This window comes from Aphelocoma coerulescens, chromosome 8 (assembly GCF_041296385.1).
Source record: "Aphelocoma coerulescens isolate FSJ_1873_10779 chromosome 8, UR_Acoe_1.0, whole genome shotgun sequence".
Classification (NCBI taxonomy): domain Eukaryota; kingdom Metazoa; phylum Chordata; class Aves; order Passeriformes; family Corvidae; genus Aphelocoma; species Aphelocoma coerulescens.
The window spans coordinates 22582416-22607018 of NC_091022.1; the positions used below are offsets into that span (position 1 = coordinate 22582416).

At 52.3% G+C, this 24603-nt stretch overlaps 1 protein-coding gene across 7 annotated transcripts in view; it reads left to right on the forward strand.

The window, feature by feature from the left end:
• Positions 1-24603, forward strand: part of PTPRF (protein tyrosine phosphatase receptor type F) — a 380389-nt gene that overhangs the window by 354032 nt on the left and 1754 nt on the right. For all 7 annotated transcript variants that reach the window (XM_069023152.1, XM_069023156.1, XM_069023157.1 and 4 more), the window contains 10 exons: positions 7744-7867; positions 9816-9991; positions 15871-15990; positions 17026-17180; positions 18493-18778; positions 20379-20557; positions 23025-23151; positions 23377-23502; positions 24117-24271; positions 24408-24543. In XM_069023152.1, the coding sequence (XP_068879253.1) occupies positions 7744-7867; positions 9816-9991; positions 15871-15990; positions 17026-17180; positions 18493-18778; positions 20379-20557; positions 23025-23151; positions 23377-23502; positions 24117-24271; positions 24408-24543 (1584 nt within the window). The remainder of the gene's footprint in view (positions 1-7743; positions 7868-9815; positions 9992-15870; positions 15991-17025; positions 17181-18492; positions 18779-20378; positions 20558-23024; positions 23152-23376; positions 23503-24116; positions 24272-24407; positions 24544-24603) is intronic.

A 24603-nucleotide genomic window follows, 5' to 3' on the forward strand; every position in this document is an offset into this window, starting at 1 on the left:
GGCCAGGACCCCAGCAGAGAGGGCCTGGGGAAAGCTGAGATGTGCCTCCCCTGCAGCAGCACCACCTGGGCAGGCCCCACACCAGGCCTGGGAGCCTGCCTGCTCTCCCTGCCAGCCCCAGAGCGGTGGGAACTCGCCTTGAGCAGTTGAACCATGGCTGGTACAGGGAGCAGGCCTTGCAGCAGAATGTACAGCGGCCTGCCATGCTGCCACCATGGTTATGGTCTTAGGAGTGAATGGGAGCTCGTGTCTGCCCACCTGGACTGTCTCTGATTACTTTGTTCTGCTCTTTGAAGGCTGCACTCCATCCAGGTTGGCTGAGGTATTTCGGTCTGCAGTATCCTGTGCCCATTCAGTTCCATCTTTGTTCAAAGCTTTGCTTTCCATGCCATCCTCTGATGCCAACAAACATGCCTTTTTGAGTTTTCATTCCTGCTTTCCCCATCTAATCTCCCCCTGGACTGTGCTGGCATTAGCCTGTGCCATTCAGCATCAGTGCTGTTCCACTACCCTGGAGTAGTCCAAGCTCCCCTCCCTGCACAGAGCTCTCTCTGCCAGTGACCTGCAGTCATGAGCTGCAAACTTGCCTGCACTCCTGGATCGTGCTCCCACCCTTATCTGCATCTCTGGTGGAGCCCCTGGGTAGGTATTGTCTGCATACACCACTGATGCTGCCTTTGCTTGCACACACAGGCATGTGCTGGGTGTTTGGTGAACCCCTCCACCCTGCACTGCACCTCTCCCAGCCCAACCCCCTCCAGCCCTGTCCTCCCCTGAGAACAACTTGCCAAGGGGGTGCACATGTGGAGCGGAAGGCACTGACCTACCTGAGGGCTGCCTCACCTTTTTTGGCATTCTTCAGGCTGTGTGATTAGGTTGCTGCTGTTTAAAATTGAGAAAAGTTCCTCCGCAGCCATGAGAGCAGCAATGGCAGGATGATGTTTTGCTGTGCTTGTGTGCAGAGCCCTCTTGAGCTGCAGGGGACTTATAAATAAACCCCCCACTAGTATTAAAGGGGGAATAAATTTGGGAAGTGTTCTTTGCATGTGTTACCACTTTTGTTTGAATTGTTATCTGCCTGTGCCTGTGGCCACCCCTTCCTGCACCATACCTACACTGATTTATGAGATGAGATCAGAGCATTTGCCCACGAGGTAGGATTATATATGCCAGGAAAGGGAAAGGAGATCTCTATGTAGAGAAGGTAAGGGAAAATTCCAGCTAGTTAAAAGGGTGTGCTGTGTGTATCTGAGAAAGGCACAGAGCTGTTTTTTGCTTTGGGATGCCAAGTGGAGGGCTTTGGCATCCCTCTGCATTCAGTGTCTGAATCAGAGAGATGAGCTACAGCATTACACTGCGACTTGGGAAACGTTGAAAGGAATAATGTGCTTCCCTTGCAAGTTACCTGTGTGTTCATGTATGTCCTGCCAGTGGAGCCAAAGTGTGCAGTCATATCTGTCTGCCTTGGGCTTTTTGCTACCAGTCCAACTGAAATGTTAAGCAGGTCTGTCCACTCTGCTACAGGCAGGCTGTGGCTCTGCTGCACAGTGGGGATTCAGCAGGATCCAATCTCTGCACTCCCATCCTGACACTAAGCCTGTGCTCAATAGACCCTGCAGCATAACACTGAGCTGTAGGAACTGCTTTGGAAAAAAATGAGCATTAAGTAAATTCTCTTAGCTGCTTTCATGAGCCTCTCTCTTCTCATTTCTCTTTCTTTAGAATATCATGGCTGGTTGAGAGCACCAATCAGTTGTACTTCTCATGTTGAAGCAGCTATTAAGTAGCTGATTGTTGCACATAATTTTTTTCCCCTGGATTCTGCTGCGTTTGACTCCTCATCATCTGGAAATTGCTGAACATGACAGGCTCGTACAGTGTTTGACGTTAGGATGGACCCAAAAGCGGAAGGGGTTGCACCTTGTTGGCATGTGAGGATCAATACAATCATTTCCCATTTGAAATGCCAGTGAGAAGAATCCTGGACTGAGGTTGCAGAGAACAGCAGCTGCCCGTGCAGAATTGCTGTGGCAGTGGGGCCGCTCTCATCCTGGGCCCTGTATGTGTGGGTTTGGCAGGGCAACAGCTCCCTTTGATAGGAGGGCTGCAGGGCAGGATCGGCATGGTGTGAGCTGCTGACTAAGGAAATCTGCAGAGTGGATGTGGAAATAGCAGAGGTGGGAGGGGAGCAGGCTGTGCAGCCCCTGTGGTAGCCCGAGAGACAGGAACCACACCTTTGCACATGCTGTGCATTCGCAGTAAGCACTGATACAGTCCCAGTGCTCGCCCTGGGACTCTGTGAGCCCCAGACCTTATGCTGAGCTGAGTGGTGACCCAGCACTTTAAGAGGTGAAGGCCCTGACCCTGTTCCCCATGGCACGATAGTGCTGCCAGACTGGGCATGGCACAGCTGAGCAGGGAGACACAAGGGAGGAAGGCATGGCAGGTGAGCCCCCAAGGCCCATTTGCTGTTTGATTGTGCTTTGGAATAGTTGCATTTTAAGTGTTTTTGCAGACCAGCCTGTCAGCCTAATGTCTCTGTGGGGTGCAGGGCTGTTTATAGATGGCTCACATTCCAGGAGCAGTGGCACCACAGGCAGAGAGCAAATATTTAACAGCACTTTTAACCACTGAGGCCAGCTGGCGTAGAGCCATCAGTCTGGCGCTTGCCTTGGCTGTGCAAGCAATAGCAGGGTAACATAGACACAGGTGACACAAAACAAGACCTGTCAGCACCTCCCCACATGCCTGGGAAGGGGGCAGGAAGGCAGAGATTTCTCACAGCCATCTGACCTCCATTCCCACAGGTCAGAGGACAAATAGTATTGCTCACACCAGTTTGCCAGCCTGCGTGGCCATGCAGCCTATGTGACAAAGCCAGCACAGCAAGCTATGGGCTGGCTGCAGTGAGAGCAGTTTCATGAGCTGTGGGTTTAGCCCTCGCCCCTGGCACCTGGGAGCCATCCCACCTGTACCTCCTGGTACCCCTGGAGGAAATGCACGTGCTGGGAGCTGAACCACATGCACACACAGTTCACTGCTGCCATCTGCTCTGGCGTGGGGCAGAGCACAGCCCCACCACACTCTACAGGCAGGCAGCAAACTGGGGAGCAGGACACGAGGATCTAGCAGCTGTTTCTGGCCTGGCTGCACCGGGAAAGTATTTCATTTTTAGTGTACAGTGAAAGCTACAGGGAATTTACAGTGTGGGATTAATGGAATTAAATAAGTAGAAGGGAGGCTGAGCCCCTTGACTGTGGATGTGCAGATGGTGGCAGGCGCTGTCGCTGTGTTGGAGCTCCTCCTGTGGGCACCTTCCCATGCTGCAGCCTGTGCTCCCGGGGCAGGCTCCTGCCCATGCACGGTGCAGGAGTACCTGCCCTGGGACAAGCTGGTCGGCACACAGCACCACATCTCACACTCTGGCTGTGGAATCCAGCAAGCCGAGCATTGCTGTCCCCTTTGGTGGTGTTAGCAAACACGGGACAGGCTGGCTCCAACCAGCACTGGTTCCTGCTCTCTTGTAGTGCTGCTAGATCCTGCATCACCTTCCCAGGGGAAGATCTTTTCCTTATTCCTCTCCAAACTGCAAGTTGTGGCTATTATCCCTCATGTCCTGTCCATCCGGCATGCGTATGGCCCCCAGGAGCAGAGCACCTGGTGGTGATGAGAGCCTGGCAGTGTGGAACTGCCTGGCACGTTAGTTCTTGGTAATCTTTAGGCTGTGTATGAGATTTGACTGTGCTCCTGTTTCCTGGTGTGGTAGGGAGGCTGCAGACCTTTCTTCACAGTTTTCTGTGGAGAGAAGCACTGGTGGTCTGCCCAAACCCTGTGTTCACTTGCATAAAGCCACTGAAGACACTGCATCTCCTGTGCCTGCAGCCCTGGCAAGGCAGCTTAGGCAGCGGGAGAGGTGCTTGGGTCCCTGGGGGCCAGTGAGCCCAGGAGGTTCTGGGCCCAGGTAGCACCCCAGGAGCCACTTGCCGTGGGTTTAATGGGCTTATTGGGAAGCTGCCTGGCAGGCACACGGCACTCACGTTCCGGTAATAAGAATAATAAGGCTGAAGCGCTGCCAGCAATTGATTCAGAAGTACATTATGTCCTCATTTGAGGCGCAGCGCAGATTGACAGTGGTCAATGCTCATGCTAATGTGGTTGATTTCACAGGAGGACAGGAAACACTCACTGCCTGAGCATCTTCCTGTCCCCGTGCCCTTGTGCAGCCCCCTGAGCTGCTGTGCTGCCCCAGGGCACTGCCTGCCCAGGCTCTCCACACCTGCCAGAAGCAGAGGCAGCAGCAGGGGCTCAGCATGCAGAGGGATTTTGGAACTGCACTAAAGAAGGGGAACAGCAAGCCCAAGGCAGACTATATCTGAGAGTCAAAGTGGCACTCAGGGATGTTTTCAAGGCATTTGTGGAGTGCTCTAGAGTCTGTTGAGGAAAGAGCCTTTTTCCAATCCCTTTTCAATGGTCTGACTCTGTCTTTATGGCAGTAGCAGCAGGGATCCCTGAACTGCTTTGGTGAAATTGTTGCTTGCATTTCCATGCTGGTAAGGAGGAGTTTTACTAATTGGGCTTTTTCTTAATTTCCACTTGCTGTCTTACAGCATCTCCCTGTCACTTTAAAGCAAAGCAAAAGTAAATGTCATGGTGCTTTTAAGTTTGCTCGTGGCTCATTTCCTTCCAATTTCCCAGCCCTTCTGCTTTCTAGGAAGAATGAGTTGGAAGTGTTACTCTGATCAAGTTTTGGGATGAAGCAGTGATTCCCATGAGCCCCAGAAAGGTACAGGAGCAGACTCCTAGTGCCAGGGCAGTTGTGGAGCAAGGTGTGGGGAGAGAAGGCACTGCTACTGCACTCAGGGGCTGCAGAGCATTGTATGGAGATGGGACAAGGCTTGCCAACCACTACTTCATGTAAGGGCTCCAACTCTCTCCAAGCAGCCCATCATCCTCCCATTTATTTACTCATTTGTTTGCCTTAAAGGGGGGAACAGGTGTACATTAATTCATCACCAGAGTTTAAATTAAATCATTTTACTTCTAAATGAGTCACTAATTTGCAGGAGTATTTAATTAGAGCCTCTTTGCACTCAGGTGCTGTATTAGTTCTGACTTTCTCACCTGTTTGCCCTCTTAAGAGGTTGATGATGATTAGACCATTTCTGCACATCTTCATTGCACATCAAAGGTATTAACCCTAATGGCAACACCTTGGTGCTCCTCTGTTCTGGGGGCTCTTGGCAGCCTTGTCCTTCCCCAGGAAATAACCCTTTCCTCTGCTGTGGCAGGACATAGAGTTGCTGTGCAAGGCATTCCGCACCCCGCAGCTCAGGCAGCCCTGCAGCCTTTTGGAAGTGATTTGCAGCGTAGATTGAGCATGAACAACTGCACTGAGCTCTGCTTGCCTCTGCTGTTGAGGGAGGACTTGCTCCTGTGCCCGTTGAGAGTGTTCACAGAGTGCAAGTACGGCTGGTGCTTTCTTGGGTTGCTTCTTCACAACAAGAAGATGCTCACTGATACCTTCAGAGCCACTCTCGGCTCCACCACCTAGTCAAGTGGAGCTAGTCAAGTCTCTGCATGGGCTGTCTGTGCAGACTAAGGTCACCTTTTTGAAAAATAGGTGTTATTTATGTCTCTTATAGGCATTGATGGGTCCATATTTTCCTCCTTAGTTTGTCTATTTGTGCTTCTCCTTCAGTGTGCTCCGTATTGACCAGACTGGTGTCAAAACCCCTCTTACTTACCTCTACTCCAAACCATAAAATCCTTTCCTATTATATTCCTCTTATTTTTCATGCCTTGGATAATTTCTGCATTCCCCTTGTGCAGTTCATGCCCACCATTGGTAGGCAGCAGTCTTCCCTGCCACGCAACTTGAGAGTGGGGAGCATCCAAAGAGCTGTTCCCCTGAGCAGCCTATCTTGAAAGCAAAATACAGGTGCCTGAAGGAAATGAAGTGCCCCAGAGAGCCGTGAGCTGTGCTGGGATGTCTCTGTGCCTGGACAGAGGAGTGTGCAGGGCCTGTGGCAGCCAGGCCAGTGGGTTGGCAGCCACAAGTGGTGCTTGCAGCCTTCACTCCCACCATCCCGGCTGCAGCGCCTCTGAGCACAGTGGCTGCCTGCTTATTACACTGATAATAGAAAATTACAGGTTTTCTGTAGGAAATGTCTATTTACATTCTACATTTCCCAAACTACCTATTAGCATCACTGTGATGTCACATCCTCCTGTGCGTTTTCGTCAGCACTGGCCCCTTTACCTGCAGGCAGCCTGGGCCACACCTGGGGAGAGACAGCTGCCACCTGGCACAGCACTGGCCCGTGTTCTTCGTGTGCTGCAAAGCCCTCAGGGCCAGTGCAGCAATGCAGGCAGTGCCTGTGCTCCATACTCAAGCCAGTGCGCACCTACTGCTGGCTTCTTGGGAAGTGCCTGCTCCACAGCACAGGAGCAGAGGGGACATCGATGGGTGTCACCTTGTGCACAGCTGGTGACAGGGTGAGCCAGAGGGACCATGAGGGCTGTTTATGTCAGCCCAGTCAGGGAGCTGTGCTTCCCACGTCAGCCTTTTGCTCACAGCTGATCCAGAGCTGACAGACAGGCATTTCACTGCCTGAGAAACCTTCTGACACAGCTCTGCCAAGCGATGAAAGCGGATGCCTGCAGGGAGCACAGCATGCCATGCTTCCCTTGGCCTGTTTGTCTAGTGTTTTTTGTCTGTGGGCCAGCAAAGTTTCAGAGACCCTGAGCTGGAGCAAGATTTTAAGAAGGTTTTGATGGTGGTGTTAATTTTGGGGGGAAGGGATTAATGGGATGACTGATTGCTGCTGTAGCTGCTTGTCCGGGGCTGCATGTGCAGAGCAAGTCCCTGCATGAGGCAGGTGTCTTAACTGTGTGCCTCGCATGTCTCTCAGACAAGACCATCCCATCTCAGAGAGGTGCTTTGGGGATGGTCCTTGTTTGCCTTGCTTTGTGCATGGACTGAGAAGATAGAGAAGGCTTTGGAAGAGGCTGCCCGGTCATGGAGCAGCCATGGACTGGGTGCACCAGCACATGGCTTGTGGAAGAAGCACTGGGTGTGCAAGGCCAGGTGGGAGTGCGTTGTGTGCTTTCCAGGCAGTTGCACAGTGTGCAGGCCAAGATTTATAACCACATCTGTTCTCCAGGTTTATAGTTTCTTGTCACTCTATTAACTCAAACGAGAGATGTTTACATTGCATAAGTAGCTCGAGCAGTGGATAGTAACCTATTAATTTTCATGACTATTCCCTGGCAAAAGCTCATAGGCTGTCTTGCAGGACACTAATACTGAAAGCTTCTGGGGCACAAGACACCCAGGGCTTGCTATATTTCAAGAGACTTTAGTTCAACAGCTAATAAAACTGCTAGGTCAAGATCTGTGCAGTCAGGTCTCTCTGGAATGCTGGCAGAGGACCAAATTTCTGCTGATGGTAGCTCCAGAGGAAAGGATGAGCACGCATCAGAGGAGATGAAGACTCACCTGTAGCACACTGCCCCAGTGAGGGGCTGCTTTGCCTGCAGATCATGGGACGTGTGTGCCACTAGAAACTGGTTTTCAGTGTGGTCTGGCTTGACACTGCTGCTGTGGACACCCATGGAAGCTATGTCTGGCCTGGGGAGAGGTGTGCAGTTCAATGCAGATTTCCTGACTGAAACCCCCGTGTGCTGCAGCATCTCACTGTGCTGTGACTGCTAACAACTCCTTCCTTCTCTTTCTCTCTACAGTCCATTGATCCCGGGCAGCAGTTCACCTGGGAGAACTCCAACCTGGAAGTGAATAAACCGAAAAACCGCTATGCAAACGTGATAGCCTATGACCACTCCCGTGTCATCCTGACTTCCATCGATGGTAAGAGTAACTGGAGTGGGCACCCCATCAAGGAGCTGAACCTGACTGTAGCAAGGGGACCATCTTTTTCTGTGTTCTAAGCTGAGCAGGGACAAATACCAAGCATCAGCATGATCAAATGTGTGTTCTGGCTGGCCAGAAGAGAAAGGGCACTGTAGAGCTTTCCCAGTGTCCTCAGAGCAGTGTGTTCTGTATGGTTGCCTCTGGGTACTGCTGGCAGCAAAGATGTCTGTCCCAGCAGCCTCCTTTCCCACTGTCCTCTCTGTGTGACTTCAGCTGCCTTCCTCAGTACATGGTGAAACATGGCACTGTTAGTGCCACTGCCACCCTCTGTCCCAACACTATTGTAGGGCCAGTATCTTTCTCTGGGACTTGTCAGTATATGGTCTCAACTAAGTGTCCAGGGTGACACAGGATGAGGGGGTGCTTCTTCCCCTGGGATATCAGACTCCACACATCCCTGTGCTCCATGGGAGCCTCAGGCCCTGGTATCCCTAGCACTGACCCCGATGGCTCCAAGAGCACATCCCTGGAGTTTGGGCTAATACGTGTTTCTAGTCCTCTTGCACACAGAGGAGCTGGAGCCCAGGCTCACCCAGTCTCCTTGTTTTATAAACCAACACCCAGCTCTACACCCAGATCTGAGCCCACTGATGGAGGATGAGGAAGATACAGCTAATTCAATGCACCCCTGCTTGGGGAAGGAACTGGGGCCTGGCTTTGCACACAGATGGCCCTACAGTCACTAGCATCCTTTTTTGGGAGATGGAAAAGCCTTTTCTAATGGTAATGCGCTACTCCTCCTTTTCAAGAGGAGGAGAGGGGGCCAAACAGTCTGTAACAGCAAGCCCTGTTAAGCAGCAGCAGCAGCTATGTGAAGGCCTGGCATGTCTGCTCATGGGCAAACCCTCACAGACAGCTGTGGGGTGAGCACGTGGGGGAATCCCTCTTTTCCAGCCTGACTCAGTTGCTGTAAGTAGTGTCTGTGCCTTCCCGGGAACTGTTCCCGAAGCACCCTGCCAGCTCCATGCTGCCCATGCCAAGGGAGCCGAGCACTGCACTCCAGCTGCTGCCGCTCCCCCAGAGCTGCCGGCACTTTGTGTCTGCTGGAGACTGCTGAGACCTGTAGAATTTTCCCCAGGACAAAAGGACGAAGGGTGACCCCCAGTTTTATTTCCTTCCTCTAATGAAATGCAGATGCTCTCTCCTGGGGAGACAATGAGATTCCTGCTGCTTTCTCTCCCTGCAGCCCAGGCAGCCCATGCTGAGCAGGGTTTGGAAACAGCCTCATGCCTCTGCTTTGCCGAATTTATTTTAGTAACTATGTGTTTGCATTTTAAAGGCCTTTACGAAAAATTCCTTTCCTTAAAGTAGTGGAGGCAGAGTAGGGGCTGGAGCAGCTTCTGCTAGCAGGCAGCAGAGGGGGGTCTCCCACTGAAGGGTTTCAGTGGTGGTGGGAGGGAGATTCTGGCTCCTTGTGGATCGTTGTCCCTGCAGGAAGGATGGGAGGACATCCCTGCCTGACATCCCTTGCGAACAGAGACAAACTAATGAAGGAGCCTCATTTTTAAAAGGTGCTGTAGGACCATAACAAATTGCTGGTGAATTTAAGACAATTATTTCAGTCAGTTGCTTGGGGCTGAATGAGCTCCTTAATATTCCTGCCTGTGAATTTCCCTTTGTGTGCGTGTGGCAGCTGTCTCTCTGCTTTGGTGTTGCCTGCTTGTTGCATTAATGTGGGAGTTACAAAGGGTTCCTCTTTTTTCAGGCACCATCCCTGTCCTTTGCAGGCTCCCTGGGAGAGATCCTGGCATCACCCCATAAAGGAGACTTGTCAAGAGCCTTGTGAACATGCCAGCCTCTTCCCCTGCCTGCGGGGCCCAGCAGAGCAATAGGTACAGGGTTGTGGGCTGCCCCCAGTAACTCTTGCCCTCTTTCTCCTCCACAGGGGTCCCAGGCAGTGATTACATCAATGCCAATTACATTGATGGGTACCGGAAGCAGAACGCCTACATCGCCACGCAGGGACCGCTGCCAGAAACCCTCAGCGACTTCTGGAGGATGGTGTGGGAACAGAGAACAGCAACCATAGTCATGATGACCAGGCTGGAGGAGAAGTCCAGGGTACAGTGTGTGCTTTCTCTCTTTTCTGGAGCTGTTGGGGGGCAGAAAAGAGGAATGGGATCACTTCAGTGTAAGGACATCCAGGGAGAGGCAATGCCAGTGGTGTGGCTCACTGCTACAGGCAGCCCAGCAGCAAGTGCCTTGTAAACATATCCCTGTGGGGCAAAAGGGTGGCACAACCTCCTGTTGCTGGCCTGCTGGTTTACCCCTATTTTGCCTGCATGTCTGCATGCACACCCATCCTTTTCTGCCTACATCAGTCGCACCAAAGAGGGAAAGAAAAGCTCTGAGATGGGGAGTGTGGACCATCCCAGAAGCTGAGAAGCTGCAACAGTTGGGTGCTACCAGCAGCATCCAGCAGCCTGACAGGGCCTTGGCATTTCAGGCAATACAGAGGAATGGCTGACAGGGTCTCGTTGCAGTAACAAGACTAATTTGTGCTTTGTCCAATGACAACATGTATAAATGATCAGCTTATACTGCCAGGATTAGATATTCTGATGTAATAAATGCAAAGCTGCCTGTAGACCGTGGGGAAGGCGTGAGCTGGAGGAGCAGGAGCTTTTACTGCATATGATGCAGTTTTCATGACAGAGGTTCTAACTCAGCCCCCGAAGCAGGAGTTTGTAAGCTGTGACCAAGTCCTCCTGTGCCCAGATGCACCCTTTGGGCAAAGCCTGCCCAAGGAGGACGTAGCTTCTGCCTCTCATGATTCAGTTTGTTCCTAAAAGTAAAATTTCAGTGGTGAGCATTTGTACTTGCAGAATATTTTAGTGTTGCCATGCCAACAGCAAAAGGGGCTTGTGCACTCAAGCTGTGAAGCACTGATTATTTTTAGCCCAATAAGCTCATTCTTGAGAAGCAGAAACTGTCAAGTTTGGGTTTAGTTAAAACTTTTGCCGCATGCTCTCCCTCCTTTTCAAAGCTTTAGCACCGAAATGCTCACAGGGATGTCCCAGCCCACTCTGGCTGGGGGGAAGCAGCTGAAACCACCAATGACTGTGGAAAAACAGATCTGCTTTTCCCAATGTACAAAAAACAGGCCTTGTTGTTGAGTTTCCTCAGCTCTTCAAATGCCCTACAGCCTTCTGGGAAAAACAGCATTCCTTGGAGATGAGCTGTGTCTAGAGATCCAACCCCAGCTTTGTACTGTGCTTCATGCTGCAGAGCCCTGCCTCTTCTGTCCAATGGCCACTGTCACCCACACAGCCCAAACAGGGAGGGAAATTATTCTGACCTGCCCTGTGACTCAAGGCTTGGCACACAGGCTAAGCAAGATCAGAAGCTTCTGGTCAGCTGCTCTCTGTGGCTGGGGGTTAAATGGGGACTTTTTTATGCCTTCACATTTCAGTGATGGAGCATATATTTGAAGAACAAGGAAAATCCCTTCTGGGTTGCCAAATAAATCTGTGCCTGGAATCCTGACTCACTTAACTTCTGGGATGCTCAGTTAGGGCAAGGCACTCCAAGGTGCATGTTTCTTGAAGATAACAGGTTTCCTTTGACCCCACAGGCACTTGTCTTTGCCTGAGATGCCTGTGGTGCTGAGCTGTGCGTTATCTCCCCCCAGCACGCTCCGTCATATCATCCTGCAGTATTGGTTTCTGTCCCAAACACAGTGCGTGTGGCCAGGCTTTTGGTGACACTGTGAATCCTTGTTATGGGCAGGAGGTGACCAGAGCCTTCACAGAATCTCAGGCAGCCTGCCTGGTTGGGCATGGTGCCCAGGGCCTCTAGGCTGACCTGACCAGACCCAGACCTCTGCATTTGCTCCCTGGCACTGCCTGCCCATGTCCTGCTGCCTCTTTGGCACATCCCCAGCACTAATGAGAAGTGGGCAGTTTTCTCAGGCACTGTGGGAGAGGCAGGTTGCCAGGAGAGGCAGTGGAGAAATCTGGTCACTCCTGAGTTGAAGTAGTGATCCACAGCAAGGACTTACCTGGATATGTTTGCTGGACCCTGTAGGTGTGTCAGGGCATTCCCTCACAGCAGGGCCGTGGTGGGGAGCTGTGATGTGGACTTCCAGGAGATTATATTCTCTGGGGTTTTTTGTTGTCTTTTTCATCATCTTCCAAGGCAAGATGGCTTTTAGCCACCTTCCTGCTCTGCTTTTCCTCATGCCCTTTTGGTAATGGCTAGAGCTCTCTTGGGAGCACACCTTTTTGGGACCAGTGAAGATCCTAATGCTAGTCATTGCCCATTGCTCCAGACTTTCAGCATGAGTCACTGTTTTGCAGTTCATTCCACTCCAGAGCCTTCAGACTTCATCTGATGTAATCCCTTGGGTCCCTGCAGCATTGGTGCCTGCTGATGCTCCTGCTGCTGTGGGGCAACATTGCTCCAGGCAGTCACATGGCATCAAAGCCATTACCCAAGGGTGACCTTGCTTGAAAGTCCCCTTGCCCAGGGGCTTTGGTGCAGGCACAGGACTGTGTCTCCAGCTGCAGAGCCTGGGGTGGGTAGCTGGGCCTCATGGCGAGCTGCCCAGTGCAGAGCAGGCTCTGCTGCCTTTCCAGGCGAGCTCCCCAGGTCACCCTCGGCAGTGCTGTGATAAGCCGACCGGGACCAGCTTGGCAGCCCTGTGGGGGTGACACTGCTTTAAAGGGTTCCTGAGCTGCAGAGGGAAAAAAAATCTTTTAAGGAGCATCAGCTTTTATGGTCTGCAATTTCAGCTGGCTTGATGGTCCAAATCATCCTCCCTTTTTCATGTTTTCACAAAGTGAGAAGCACATAAAGGATAGAAATGGCTGGATTGTGCAATTTAGCTGCCTTCAAAGCTTTACAATCAGTTTCAGAATCATTTGGTGGCAGTTCAGAAACACACATTGTAGATTAGCTTTCCTGAAGCTGCAAGCGTGGCGCATCCCTGCTGGGCTGTGTTGCCAGGAGAGAGGTATTAAAGCAGGATTTCTCCTGCCCTGGGCTATCCCCAAGAGCCTGGCAGAGTGAGGTCTCCCACAGCAGAACTATGGCTTGTTCTGTTCCAGCCCAGAGCACCAAGCCGCCATCCCTGGGGCATGATCTCCCCTGGCATTTCATGTCCCTAGAAAGGAGTGTTAAGAAGCTGGTGCTCAAAGGCCCTGGGAAAGAGAACATCATGCTCCAGCCCTCTCGCTGACAGCAATGCCATCTGGAGCTTGTGAGCAGGGCCGGGAGCAGAGCACAGCTCTCCAGCTGAAGAGAAGTGCCCGGCTGCTCTTGGGCTCAGGGCATCGAAGGGGAGGGACAGGAGCCACTCAGCAAAGCTGCAATAAATGGCTGTTCAGGACATTACTGTGCTCCTTAAGTTAATGAGAAACAAGCACTGCCAGAAGAAAACATCTCTTATCTGCTTTAGTGCCACAGTGCATCGGCTTCAGCATAAAATTTACAGAGCTTGAAAATGGGGCATAAACATTATGGGTAAATTTGGCAGAAAATGTGACTGACTCTTATCTGGTCATGAATAAATAATTTTCAATTACCAGCCCAGGCAGTGCTATTATCCCACACAGGGAATTCCTCTGAAGTTTGTTTTGTGCTCAAGTACACAACCCTGCAGCATGTGGGTGGCAGGAGGGGACGGCCATCCCTGAGGTGTAGACTCAGGCACAGGCTGTGCTGCTCCCCTGAAACATCCCCTGCAAACCAAACCAAGGGTGACACAGCAGCTGCCCCCAGCATTTGCAGGATGCTGTGCTGCTCTCCCCTCCCTTAGAGAGGGTCACATTATCCCCCAGCCAGGCAAGGCAAACTCAGGCCTCGTGGAGACAGCCTGCAGCTGCAACCCACTCATGAAGATGGGATCGGTTTAGCTGTGAAATAATATTTGTGGCCTCCAAGTTGTTGGTGCTGTAGCCAGTTGGCATCAAATACTCTGTGCCAAGTGAGGAAGAGGAATCCTGAGATTTTTGCAGGGCCTGCCATGTTGCCACAAATCCAAGGCAGCACAGCAGCCCAAGTGGCAGGAAACCCTGGGCAGGAGGCAGCAGAGCTGCTCTGCTTTCACAGGCACCTGCAGTACCCCATTAGGCAGCCTTACTCCAGGCACTTCTGCCAGGGCAGGACTTACTGAGAGCAGAACCCAAAAAGCAGAGAGAGATGCATCCCTCTGACTCCACGTTGCTGCACTCCAGAGTCAGAGTGCAGCATGAAGGCTCTTAGCTTTCACAAGCCCCACCCTGCTGCAAGTGCTTTCTATTAAAAGGCAGAACTTCATCGATTCCTAATTAAGCTTATTGTTTCCCTTCCCACACATTCGCCTGTAAACACATTCTGCTAATAATTAGGTTTACTATTCCTTGACAAGCACGGATGATCTTCCATTCACTCCTCTCTCCTAGGGCGGGAAACCATTTTCGGTGTGGTGTACATGGGTGGGAGTGAAGTCTTCCTCCTGTCAGCCAGGCACTGTGGCTCTGCAGGGTGGGGGAGCCAGGTACCAGATGAAACAGGGATGCTCAGGGTGCCAATTAAATAGGGAGCTTGGGGCTTCAGAGAAAAAAACGGAGGAGTAGTTTGCAAACACTGAGCTGTGAAGAGGAGGAGGAGGAGAGCATCAACAGGTGTGCAGGGAGATGAGGGCAGAGGGATGGGCCCCTGGGGATGTGTTAGGGCCCTCTGCCAAGTGGGATGCAACAAGGCCTGTGGCCAGTAACTCAAAGCACTCTGGCTGCAGAGTTGAAGGGGTGATAAGGATTCTGCAGAGCAGGAGGTCTCTAGGGAGCAGCAGTGTTTTCATGATGGGACAGTGCTGCCTGCAGGAGGGGCCTGAGGGGATAGTTTGGCCAGTCTGTGCCTTCTTGCAGAGGGAGAACAAGATGTGTCTGTGTCTGAGTTGGCATCTGTGCCTTGCAAGAGCCATTTTGAAACACCTGGGAGATGTAGACTTTCAGGGATGTGCCACCTGCCACAAGGACAGGTTGGTGTCTCTTGGTGATGCTCAATGCATTCGAGCCTATAGCAGTGCAGAGCGACTGGACACAGCATCCAGGCTGGAGCCCTGGCACGGGCTGTGTCCCACCTGTCACCAGGGTGGTTTGCTGCCCAAGGCCACACTGGCAGGGGCACCCTGGGGACTACAGGTGTTATGGGAAAGGTAGTGCCTGTTCTTGTGTTGCTGTTTACTGTGCTGGGCTCAGGTCTGTCCTACCACCCCTGTGGGTCAAGAACTCCAGGCTGGTATAGCAGGGACCTGGTGAGGATACAAGCTGCATCTCATTCACCTCAGCTGCCCTTTGAGTAGAGCTGTGCCCACAGAAACCATCATTTCCTCTTCCCTGCTGCACTAGCTCTTCTCCCATCAACCCACAACCTTCTCTTCATCCAGGTGGAGCTCAGGCAGGGGGCGATTCAAGCAAAGCCCCAAAGATGCCCATGTCACCAAACAGGAAGCAGGGAAGAACTACAGCAGGCACAAATCACTGCTAGGAATTGCTGCTTACTGTCTTGGTATTTGGTGTTGCTCTTGTTGCTCTGTCTGGTGGCCTGGCCCCCTTTGCCACTTCTCACCAATGGCTCCAGGTGAAAAAGAAAACTCCCCTTTCAGTGAATAGCCACTGAGATCAGTTCAGTTGGTCAGAGCATGGTGCTAGTAACACCAAGATTGTGGGTTCAATACCCATATGAGCCATTCACTTAAGAGTTGGACTTGATGATCCTTGTGGGTCCCTCCAGCTCAGAATATTCTTGTGATTCTGAGTCTTATGGATAGGAGTCCAGGGGGTGGTGCCTTTTTGCTGGGGATAGGGACACTCTGGGGGAAAGAAATCTAGATTTTAGAGGCCCCCTGCACAGTGATTCATTCCTGTCTTTACCCTTTGAAGGGCAGAGCCCTGTTCCTCACCCAGATGCCCCCGTCAGCAGCCAATCACTGACCCATTCTCTTCACTTCCCTGCAGGTAAAGTGTGACCAGTACTGGCCGAGCCGCGGTACGGAAACCTATGGGATGATCCAGGTGACCCTGCTGGATACAGTCGAGCTGGCGACCTACACCGTCCGCACCTTTGCGCTATACAAGGTATGGGTCTGGCTGGGCTGTTGCTGCTCCGGGTAGTGCAGAGAGGCTTCCCAGTGCTGCAAGGTGCTCCATGGCCCACAGGCAGTGGCCACTGGCTGTACCTGGCTTGGCCAAGGATGTGGCCAGTCTGCACATGAGCCATGTCTCACAGATGGGCTGCAGTAGGAGATCAGCTGCAGGTTGTGCATCTGGCCACTACTGGACTTTGGCCAGGATATCTGATGCTCTTCTGTGTGCATTCTGTGATGGGCCCCAGAGCAGGGCTCTTCTTGCCTCTGGCGAGTGTACAGGTAGCAGCTGTCCTCCCATTAGAGGGACAACATGGGAAGCAGTGAATTTTTATCACTCCTGTCACTAATAATGCAAATAGAGGGGCTATTTCTGATGTGAGCACAAACCCTTCTCTCCTGCCTGCTGCATTCCTCATTAGTGTTTGGAAGTCCCTGGGGGCAGTGCCAGCAGCAGCGTGCCATGGCAATGCAGACAGGCTTTGCAGCGAGCTGCCTCTGTGCATGACTGAGTCTGGGCCCAGTGCTCATAGGGGATGCACACCCCAGAAAGGCCCCAGCAATCACTCAGCCACTCCTACCACTTGCTGCATAGATCACTCAGCCAAGCCCAGAGAGGAATGGGGCAGTCTGCAGACACAGGCTGATCACCCAGCCTAGGGACACCCATGATGCAGAGGAGCAGGGAGGGAACTGGCTGCTGTAGCCCTTCCATGCCCAGTCCCCATTTTCCCTGAACATGCAATAAGTGCTGTGCAGAAGAGTCTTCCACCTTCCCTGCAGTCTGGTCTACTTCTGCAGAGCTGCTCTGCTGTCTCTGTCAACTGCCTTTCTACGGATCATCTGTATGTACAGAAGCTTTGCAATAAACCTACGTTTTTCCTCCAAATTTTCGCTAGGGAAAGCCCAGTACATGCATCATCACACAGAGCTTTGCATGCCTGTTGCTGTTGTTGCCCCATCAGCAGGTTCCTGCACTGGGATGAGACTGTTCTCATGCAAAACAACTCCTCTTTGTCTTCAACAGAATGGCTCCAGTGAGAAGACAGAGCTTCGACAGTTCCAGTTCATGGCTTGGCCCGATCACGGGGTCCCAGAATACCCCACCCCAATCCTCGCTTTCCTGCGACGGGTCAAGGCCTGTAACCCAACAGATGCTGGGCCCATGGTTGTGCATTGCAGGTAGGACTGTTGTGTTTACCTTCTGGCTGCAGGAGCTTTAACCTGTCTGAAAGTGGAGTCTCCCGTTCTTGTGGGAAAGGTTTCATGGTAGCATAACCTGCACTGAACGCTTGGGCTGGCAGCAGAACAGGCCCAGCAGCGGTAATGCAGTGGTGTGACATTTCTATTGCTACTGCTGCATCAGATTAAACAGCACTGCTGCACGGAGAGCCTCAGAAAACACATTTTCCTGTAAAACGGCAAGTACCATTTAAGAATTAAATTATCTGTGCCCAGCATAAGTGGGTGGTACCTTCAGAGGCACATCACTGACAGAAATCCATGCAGTGACCTCTACAAACATCCATATGCAGTATTTCTGAATGGTTCTGAATGGTGGAAGAGCAGCACTCTTCCACAGGATAGAAAGGCAGCTCTTAAGGCAAAATATTAGTCTACGGAGGCTCAGCATCTTACCCAGCCAAGATTTATTTGTACCAGCCAAGAGGGGACTGTTACTCCAACAAACCACTCCATCATTGCTGTTCCAGCATACGCCTTACTAGCAGTGTTTAATGCTCTTCTTTCATGCTCTGTTTCAGATGGTAGTGGAATATAATTAACACACAAACAAGCTGTATTAAAGCCCTGTTAAGGATATGACTTGCACCATAAATGAGGAAATGCCTAGCTCCCTATCTCTGCCTGTGTTTACATGTCACAACAGCATATCTGTTGTTTTCAGGGTGCTCTCAGAGTGAGTAGTTTGAGGTTTGCTGCTGCCCTTCCAACAGTTGTAGAGAGGCATTTGGTGCTTGAGTAAAGGGCTCAGCACAGTCGTGCATGACCTCAGCTTTCTGCTTCCCCTCTCGGGCTGGCTGTGCTTGTTTTATGGGTGAGGAAACAGTGACCGAGGTGAGGGGACAAGCAGGCTTGAAATTGTGGGTTTCACTGGTGTTAGGGCCCAGCCTGCTCTTCATGTCTTCTGACTTCACACACACGTGCGTTGTCACTCCCCTGCCTGTTAAACACATTTCTCCTTCCCTTGTGGAGGGGCTGCAGCCACCACAGAGATCAGCAGGGTGACACTGTGTCCTTTCCAATCCAGCAGTGAAAGGGGGACAGCAGAAAGGCTGAGCAGCCTCTCACATTCTTCGGTGATTCTCTCCCTTACTCCTCCTGTCACTTCTTGTTTGGAGCTCCGCTCACAGGGAGCAGCCTTTACTCCCCTTTTGTGTGCCCTAGCTCTGGGTGATCTCTTAAGCAATGTGAGAGCTCGTGTGACACCTGTAGGAGACCGTGTCATCTCAGGCCGTGTGCTTTGCTCCCGCAGTGCCGGCGTGGGCCGAACTGGCTGCTTCATTGTCATCGATGCCATGCTGGAGCGGATGAAGCACGAGAAGACTGTGGACATCTATGGCCACGTGACGTGCATGCGCTCTCAGCGCAACTACATGGTGCAGACAGAGGACCAGTACATCTTCATCCACGAGGCCTTGCTGGAGGCTGCCACGTGTGGCAATACTGAGGTGCCCGCACGCAACCTCTTCGCCCACATCCAGAAGCTGACCCAGGTGCCACCAGGGGAGAGTGTTACTGCAATGGAGCTGGAATTCAAGGTTGGTGGCAGAGCCCCAGCACCCCAGTTCTCCAGTGCCCTGTCTCTGCCCACAGAACCCCATGGGCCACTCATCCAGGGGTTGGGAGAGGGGAGCTATGGATCATTACAGACAGTTATTCTTTTGTGTGTTTCTAAAGCAGGTAGGCAGTGATTTAAAATACATTTGAATTGTAAAGCTTGTGTCGGCCACAGTCCCTCCTGGATTGGCAGCTTCTGGAGAGGATATAAAAGGCAGATGGATGTGCAGCTCTCAGCAGCACGTTCTGCTCTAGGTTCACTGTGCAGCAGGAGATGCATCTGAAATCAGATGCAGATCATGTTAGTGATAATTGATGTTACTGTGAACAACTTGTCTGGAAACAGCTCCAATTTAAATATGTGAGACATTTCTAGTCTCATTTCTTCAATGCTGAGCTCTGTAATCTTTTAACCACCTCAGCACCAAGCCTCAGTGTCTAGAATTGGTGAAGGCAGTGTTTTAAGGCACACCATTTTTGAGAAGCCAAGCCCACATTTTTCTGCCTGAATCTGTGTATGCCAATTGCAGATATTTATTACAGCCTTGGAGCTGGAAGTGAGCTCTGTTACGTGCCCATATTCTCAGATGAGGTGCATTAGTCCAGTGAACTCTTGCAGGGGAATATAGCTCATGCAGGGAGGCAGCAGACCATGCAGGCGCTGTGAAATAAACTGCAGCAGTACAGCTTCACCCTTGGGATTCCCTCCAAGTGACAAAAGAGCAGGAGAGGCAAAATACTGACTTTCCATCTAAACTGGGAATAGTTGAGAAGCTCCATCCTGTGGTTATCAGAGCTGCTGGTATCCTGGGGTTGGCACAGTAAAACATGCTGCATGAGTGTCTCATGGTGACATCTGCCCTGAGAAACTCCTCAAGAGAGCCACAGAATTGTGCTCAACTCAAGCAGTTCTGTTGTAAGAAAGACAAAATTTTGTTTTCCTTTCATTTTTCCAAGGGTCTCTTGAGAACAGTAATGAAATTGCCCCTCTCTGTGCCCTGGCAGTGTCCAGGGGAGCAGGATATGGGAGGTCTTCACATTGCTGCGTTGCTCCCCAGAGAGCAACCCTGTCCCTCTGCAGGGAACCTCTGCTGAGGTCCAGCTCCCACTTATAGAGAGAAGGGTGGTTCTGGAGATGCTGGAGGTAGTCTTTTGGGGAGGGAAAACAAAAAAAAAAAGGGGGGAGTGGGGGAAGAGGCACTTGTGTTTGAATCTGGCAGCAGATCTAAGTAACACATGTACCATGACTCCAGTTTATGGGACTCAAAGAGAGCTATAAAATGTCTCACAGTAACCCAAAATAGATCTTCTTTACCTAAAACTGTCACAATCCTCACATTTTCTTGGGTTCTTCTGGGGTGAGAAGTAAATAGCAAGACATTGGAAGAGGAAAAGCTTTGCTTCGCTGCCACCACCAAGCACACATCTCTGGCTCAGTGAGGTATAAAGCTTCATGTCCTGGCTGTGTCAGAGAGCTGCTGTGGGTCTCCACTCCACTACATAACTGCTGCCAGCATCCCAATTCTGCCCCCAGACTGCTGCATCCCCAGCAGGGATCTGACATGTCTCCTCCTCTTTCAGCTGCTGGCCAACTCTAAAGCACATACCTCACGTTTCATCAGTGCCAACCTCCCGTGCAACAAATTCAAGAATCGCCTCGTGAACATTATGCCGTATGAGCTGACGAGAGTCTGCCTGCAGCCCATCCGGGGTGTCGAGGGCTCTGACTACATCAATGCCAGCTTCATAGATGGCTACAGGTAAGGATCACCTTGGGTGACTGTGCCAGCTTGTCCTGCCTGCTTGGGAACCCAGTCAGAGCTCCCTTCTCTTTCCTGAGGACTGGTCCTGACTGCCTGAGGTGGGCCAGGGACCACTTTGTTGCATTTTATCTATTTCCATCTTCTCAGACACTTCAGTGTGTGTAGTTACAATCTGTGAAGTTTCCTGTGAGTGAGCACTGCCAGGCTGGCTTGTGTTGCTGTAGACAGATGCCCACATGGCTGGAGTGGCAGGCTGTGCTGGCTCCTGGGGAGGTTTTATGGGATATTCTGGTAGGCATCCCTTGGCTATATCTACTCAAACCTGCCTCCCCACTGTAGTAACTAGACTGAGAAGTGCGCTTCCAATGAGTGGCTGATCAGGCAGCAGCTCAAGACTTGTTCCATGTCTTGATTTTGGGAGGAGTCTGGATCCTCAGGCTGGGCTGGTGCTGGACACTGGGGAGCCCATCACCAGGTTCCTCTCTCCAGAATACAGTTTAGAAAGCACAAATTAAGATCTAGTGGGGCAGTAATACTTAAGTTTTCTATATCTGTCTGCTGGCATCTCATTCTCAGATGCTAAATGCCAGGAGAAAAAAACATCTCAATGACCATATCCCCTTCCCAACCAACCCCTAGACAATAATCCAAACCAAATCACAATGATGCTCATAAAAGGCCTGTCCTGTCATCTCTCTGTGCACCATCACAGTAGGGTCATCCCTCATGTGCACCATCATCAGTGCAGGAGTGGGGGATACAATGACAGATGTGGCACATTCCTCCTTCAGCTTGGCTTTGCCCACCTGCCTCTTTTGGATTGGTAACCTCCCAGAAGCAAAACGCACTGCCAAAGAGAACAGATGTGGGTGCAGCCAGGCCAGCAGCTCTGTGCTTTGTCCCTGCTCCAGCAGCTGAGCCCAGCAAGGGTTCCCAGGGAGAAGGGCTACATGGAGGCAAGAATGGACAAGGAGCAAAAGCAGAGCAACCCTGGGAGCATCCCAACACAGGAAAAACAGAGCAAGCCAGACTCCCTTAGGGTGGGACAGAGTTAAGGGGAAGGATGAAGGGACTGGAGAAAAGCTGTCACAGAGCAGCCTCCACTCCCTCCTGCCCGTATGGCTCTGAGCCATCCACCACCAGTCATTAAGGTGGCTGCCTGGCTGCAGCCTGCATCTGGCAGATGGACTGCAGCCACTGTCCTGGCTCCAGACCTGATGGAGAGCAATGCTGGCTTTGCCTCTTGGTGATGCTATGGAGGGAGGACGAGGGCTGCCAGTACAGCAGGTGGTGCTACTTACTCCATCCCCAAGTTCTGTTACCTCTTCCCATCCCTTCCTTTGAACCAGCAATCTTCTAGGTATCTAAAGCAGCAATCTTCTAGGTATCTAAAGAAATCAGTTGACCCAAGGTCCTGCAGATATTGATGCTGCATCTTTATTAGCTCTTTCACTTCATTCTGCATCCCCATTCCCTGTTTTTTATGATGCCTTATAAATGCATCTTGAAGCAGCCCCTGTCTGCATCCCGCATGTTACAGCTGCCCTGCAGCACGTTCATTAATTTTAGCACCATTAAAAATAGCACCAGCAGAGGGATGAAGGCAGAACAGAGGGAGGAAGGCAGGACAGAGGATTCCAGCCCTGGTCCCGCGGGCTCCAGCGCCCCGCAGTGGCAGAGCCAGCCCGGGCTCTGCTGTGCCAGGCTGGGAGCTTGGAGAGCCAAGATACCGGCATAGCAGAGCTGAGACCAAAGCATCAAAGGGCCTTTCTTAAGGGTGGGGGCCAGTCTGGGGCAGGTCACACGGAAAATTAGGAGAGGTGCTGAGAGGTGTTCTTGGTTCCACTGCTCTGGTTTGCAGTGGAACCAAGAACAAGTTCTGAAGCTTTAGAAAAGCAGACAAAACTGTATTCATGGTTTCCACACTGCCCTCATTATTGTCTGGAGTGTGTAATCCAGGTGACCTGGTTCATCTGCTCTGTGTTTTCCCTTGCAGTGGGAGGGATGGTGGGTACTGCAGAGAGTAAAAGTGCAGAAACAGAGGGGTGCTGCTGGGATCATCCCCAAGCACAGTCTCTCCTTCCAGCCCAGGTGGGTGCTGGCAGCCTGCTGGTGAGGGCCTGGGTGCCAAGAGGGCTCTCAGTGCAACAGCAGCACTGGAGACAAGCAGCAGCAAAAGGCTGGGCTGGGGACGCCATCACCCCAGCAAGGACTAAGAGCCTTTCTGGATCCTCTGCGTTGTGGTGCTCACTGTGTCTGTGGGGAGCACTTAGAAGTGCTGGCCAGGCTCATCTGTCCCCCAGAGCCCATGGCTCATCCTAGAGACCTGCCTCCTACAGCTGGATTGTCAGCCTTGCCTGGTACCATGGGGCCCTGCCTCCCATTCACCCACCCTGCCAGCCCCCAGAAGCAGCTGCTGCCCATATCTGAGGAGCTGCTCTGAGCACCACTGTGTTTGTCACAGGCAGCAGAAGGCCTACATCGCCACGCAGGGACCACTGGCCGAGACCACAGAGGATTTCTGGCGGATGCTCTGGGAGCACAACTCCACCATTGTGGTGATGTTGACAAAGCTGCGTGAGATGGGCCGGGTATGAGTCCTGCTGTGGGGAGAAGGGGGCTGTGGGGCTGTTGTCTGTGGGCAGGAGCTCTTGGCTCACCCCAGTCTGTGTGGCACCAGTCGCTCTGGGCGAGCCCCCCACTGGCATGTCTGGTGGCTGACCCTGTGGCCCCACAACCACATTGGCTCCCAGGGAGTGGGAGGGAGGAGCAGCAGCTTGTCAGTGCTAATGTCTTACCCTGCTCTTCATCCACAGGAGAAGTGCCATCAATACTGGCCTGCAGAGCGCTCTGCCCGGTACCAGTACTTTGTGGTGGACCCCATGGCAGAGTACAACATGCCACAGTACATCCTCCGGGAGTTCAAGGTGACAGATGCCAGGGTGAGTGCATCTGCCGGCTCCCCAGCTCCTCTGCCTCTCATGCCTCTGCCCTGCCCAGGCCAGCCAAGGGAGCATGCAACAGCTCCTGGAGAAACGAGAAAGCAAGTGCTGCCTTGCACTGCAGGCAGAAAAGGCTGCTGCCCACCACCTACTGCTCCTCTCACCATAGGTTCCTGCCCTGCCAGCTGTGCCAGCCCCATGAGCAGTTCAGGGATCCCTGTCAGCGACAGACCCTGCCTTGCTTGTGCTGCTCACTCGGGCAAGCATTTAATCCAGGTCCCCCTGCACCTGGAGTCTGTGTGTGCAGCATCTCACCGGCCACAGGACCCTTGTGTGACAGTAAACATGGTCCTAGGGTGGAGCTGGGCCCCAAACACTGACCCAATGGACCCTGTAGGGGCCCAAAGCCCTGCTCAGCTCAGCCACTGGGGTGAACATGGGAGGACAGAGACAGGTCCCAAACATGCACCAAAAGATCTGGGCTCATCCGTGACCTGTGCACCTTCTCGCCTGGCCTGGTTCAGGGGGTCTGAGAGCAGGTCAGAGCACCAGTGCTGAGGGGAGTGAGATCACCGCTCACCCACAGTTCACATCTGACACCCCTCTCCCTGCAGGACGGCCAGTCACGGACCATCCGCCAGTTCCAGTTCACGGACTGGCCTGAGCAGGGAGTGCCAAAGACAGGAGAGGGTTTCATTGACTTCATTGGGCAGGTGCACAAGACCAAGGAGCAGTTTGGGCAGGATGGGCCCATCACGGTGCACTGCAGGTAAGTGGGGACTGCAGCCTCTCCCCAGTGAGCAAGTCCCTGTGCTCCATGAGTGGCTTGCACCCCTCCTAGGAGCTCTGCAGAGCCTTCCTGGGGCTGGCAGGACTTGTAATGGCCCCTCTTGCTCCCTGTGCAGTGCTGGGGTTGGGCGCACAGGCGTGTTCATCACACTCAGCATCGTGCTGGAGAGGATGCGCTACGAGGGCGTGGTGGACATGTTCCAGATGGTGAAGACCTTGCGGACGCAGCGGCCGGCCATGGTGCAGACAGAGGTGAGCTCCCCTCCTGTGCGTGACAGTGGAGATCTTTGGGAGAAGGGAGGGGACCTGATG